Here is a 2524-nt window from a genome sequence, read left to right on the forward strand (position 1 = left end):
TACACTGTTGTTGATTTGTTTTGTTTTTGAAACGTACAGCACTTTTAAAACATGTTTCAGGAAGCCCTCATTCGAGATGAACCGAAACTGTTTCGGATGTACCCGCACAAGCGGTACATTCGGGACCACAGTAGGCCTCCGACGCAACCCCAAAGTGATTTCGTTGGCCAAACTTTTTGTATGCATTCGATTGATTCACTGGGAAGTAAAAAAAAAACGATTATTTCGCTATGTTTTTTTTTCTCTTTGTTCGTTGCAGAAACCAATGTGTTCAGGCACTGACTGTCGAGAGGCTCACTTCACATTACTGTCCACGGAGGCCGCGTTTTCTGATTGGTAGCTGATGGTAACTTCAGATCATGGTAACTTCAGACACCATCACCTTGAGATGGACTCTTCGTTCTATCACGGCCGCTGGATTGTTCTTCTATACTAAGGACCGCATCTCTAATGAATCGATTCGCTTGCTACGTTCATGTCTCTTCTTTTCAACGCAACGTAAATTTCCCCACGTGTAACATCTCTCGCTCTGAGGAAAAAAAAGAAAGGCCTGGTTACGACGTCGCCTTACCTCAGTGACGTGTACGCGACTCAAGATAGGTTACCACGAAAATCAATTTCCGCCAGAGATGTAGCGCGCTGACAACGGCCGAGCGCAATTCGATATTGAGGTCGATAAAGGAAACCCTTACGTACGCCACGAGGAAGTGTTACTTTTTTAGCACAGGTGTTATCGCTCCCGCCAAAAAAAAAAAACAGTGAGTCGTAGCTGCGCTGCAGCTTCTGACGGCTAGACAACCCAGAAAAGCATTGGACGCAAATAGTGATCAAACTACATTGCGAGTGTCAGATTTTTTCGGACGACGGGAACCTTGGGCCGAATTCACAATGCTTCTCATTCACAAGGGCTATTGGCCATCGGCAATGCATGTTAGCTAATAACATTCCCAACGTTACGATTGCATCACCTCCGCTCTTGAGAACCGTTCTATAGCCTACGAACTTTTTGTGGATGCAATTTGTACAATATCAATCACGACAGCCGAATAGCACAGAGAGCGTCGGTGACGATGTGCAAGGGATAGACAGAGTTTTGGTTTCCTGAAACTTACCGATCAGAACGAGGGCGCATATGAGGATCATGGCGACGTTGCCTGGTACCCGCACCACAGAAATCATCGTCCCTCCTAGGAGACACAGAGTTGACTCGTGGGCGGCTTCCACCTTGCTGAGCACACCGCGCCAGCGACCTGGCGAATCCAAGAGTCTTACCACGGACGCGTAATCCTTGTTGGTTTGCACAAGAACAAGCTTCCGTTCACTGAAGAAAAAAACAAGAACACACCACCAAACAGGCCGCTACTTGGTTTCCTTCGGTTTCTCCCACCACTGGAACTCAGGCTCTGGACCTCCTCTGGTATGAGCGCTCGTCGTTGTGTCCTCCGACGTCGGATGTCTCTGGCCAGTCGAGAAGAATTCAAACTTCCTTTCTTTTTTCCGTAAGGACCAGCCGATATTCGCGAAAGAGAGGCCGCTATTTCAGAACCGAAGACCTCTCTCTCGTACCGTCTATTTTAGCCCGCGAAAGACCAGAAAGCTTGCCCCAGGGTAGTCGCAATGTCACGTGCCGAGCCCGAATCTGAAGACCTCTCACCACAGGCGAGCTTGCACGAGAGGGTCTTCGAGGAGAACGTCTCTATTTCGGCGGACGAGGACGACACGCGGGGGCGTTTAGCAGGCGACGAGCGTGGAGCCGCCGTCTCACGAGCGCGGATGTCCTTAATGTGCTCCTAGCAGCATCCGATGGCAATCCTGGCGCGCTTGAAACCGCGAAGCCAAAAAAATGTGCGAGCTAATGCACAAGGAGTAAAACCACCAGAAGAAGTATGATAAAAGAGAGAAGCTTTCTTTTCTCTGATGACCTCCTCTTTCTCTCTCGCTTTCCCCTCTCAATCGCTAGGTCTTCGCCGAACGATGCCTCCTTCGAAAGCAACGGTGACTGTGAACGCAAGTTCTGCTCCGCACGCGGGTTTCTTCGGCCTAGTATACTGTGGGAACTGTTTTTCCTCCAGTCGAGTCCAACCTCCTTCCACCATCTTTCTTTCTTTCTCTCCTTTCCCCCTCCGCAGAAGCTTTCGAAGCACGATCTTTTCCCTTTTACTTCTCTCCGCTTCTGCATTTCATCTTTCCTTTCACTCTTTTCTTTTTTCTGCTTTGTTTCCTTTCGGTTCGGTTTCGCTTTTCTTTGCTGATTCCCGCACCGCTGGAACGCTGACCCAATTTTCGGAGGGGCGACGCCGCCTTCGAGTCGCCGCGACGGCCCGTTTCCGCCATGGAGAGACTCTTTGCCTTCGGGGACTGCTCTCATTGGACGATATGTGGTCACGTGATCGCTGCGCTCCTCCGTAGTAGCCTCACCATCCCGCGACGTAGTGCCTAGCTATGGTAAACCCCCCTTCTTCTTCAGCCGCCCTGACTCGGCTCACTTACCGCCGAGCCACGAGTTTCGTTTCTTTTCGCCGTT

General features: G+C 50.2%; 1 protein-coding gene across 1 annotated transcript in view; it reads right to left on the reverse strand.

Moving 5' to 3' along the window:
- LOC126534509 (uncharacterized) overlaps window positions 1–2295 on the reverse strand; it is a 60238-nt gene extending 57943 nt beyond the window's left edge. Inside the window, exon 1 of the mRNA XM_050181776.3 lies at window positions 1113–2295. Coding sequence (XP_050037733.1) covers window positions 1113–1179 — 67 coding nt within the window. The 5' untranslated portion in view covers window positions 1180–2295. The remainder of the gene's footprint in view (window positions 1–1112) is intronic.
- Between the last annotated feature and the right edge of the window lie 229 nt (window positions 2296–2524).

This window comes from Dermacentor andersoni, chromosome 7, assembly GCF_023375885.2.
Source record: "Dermacentor andersoni chromosome 7, qqDerAnde1_hic_scaffold, whole genome shotgun sequence".
Taxonomy (NCBI): Eukaryota; Metazoa; Arthropoda; class Arachnida; order Ixodida; family Ixodidae; genus Dermacentor; species Dermacentor andersoni.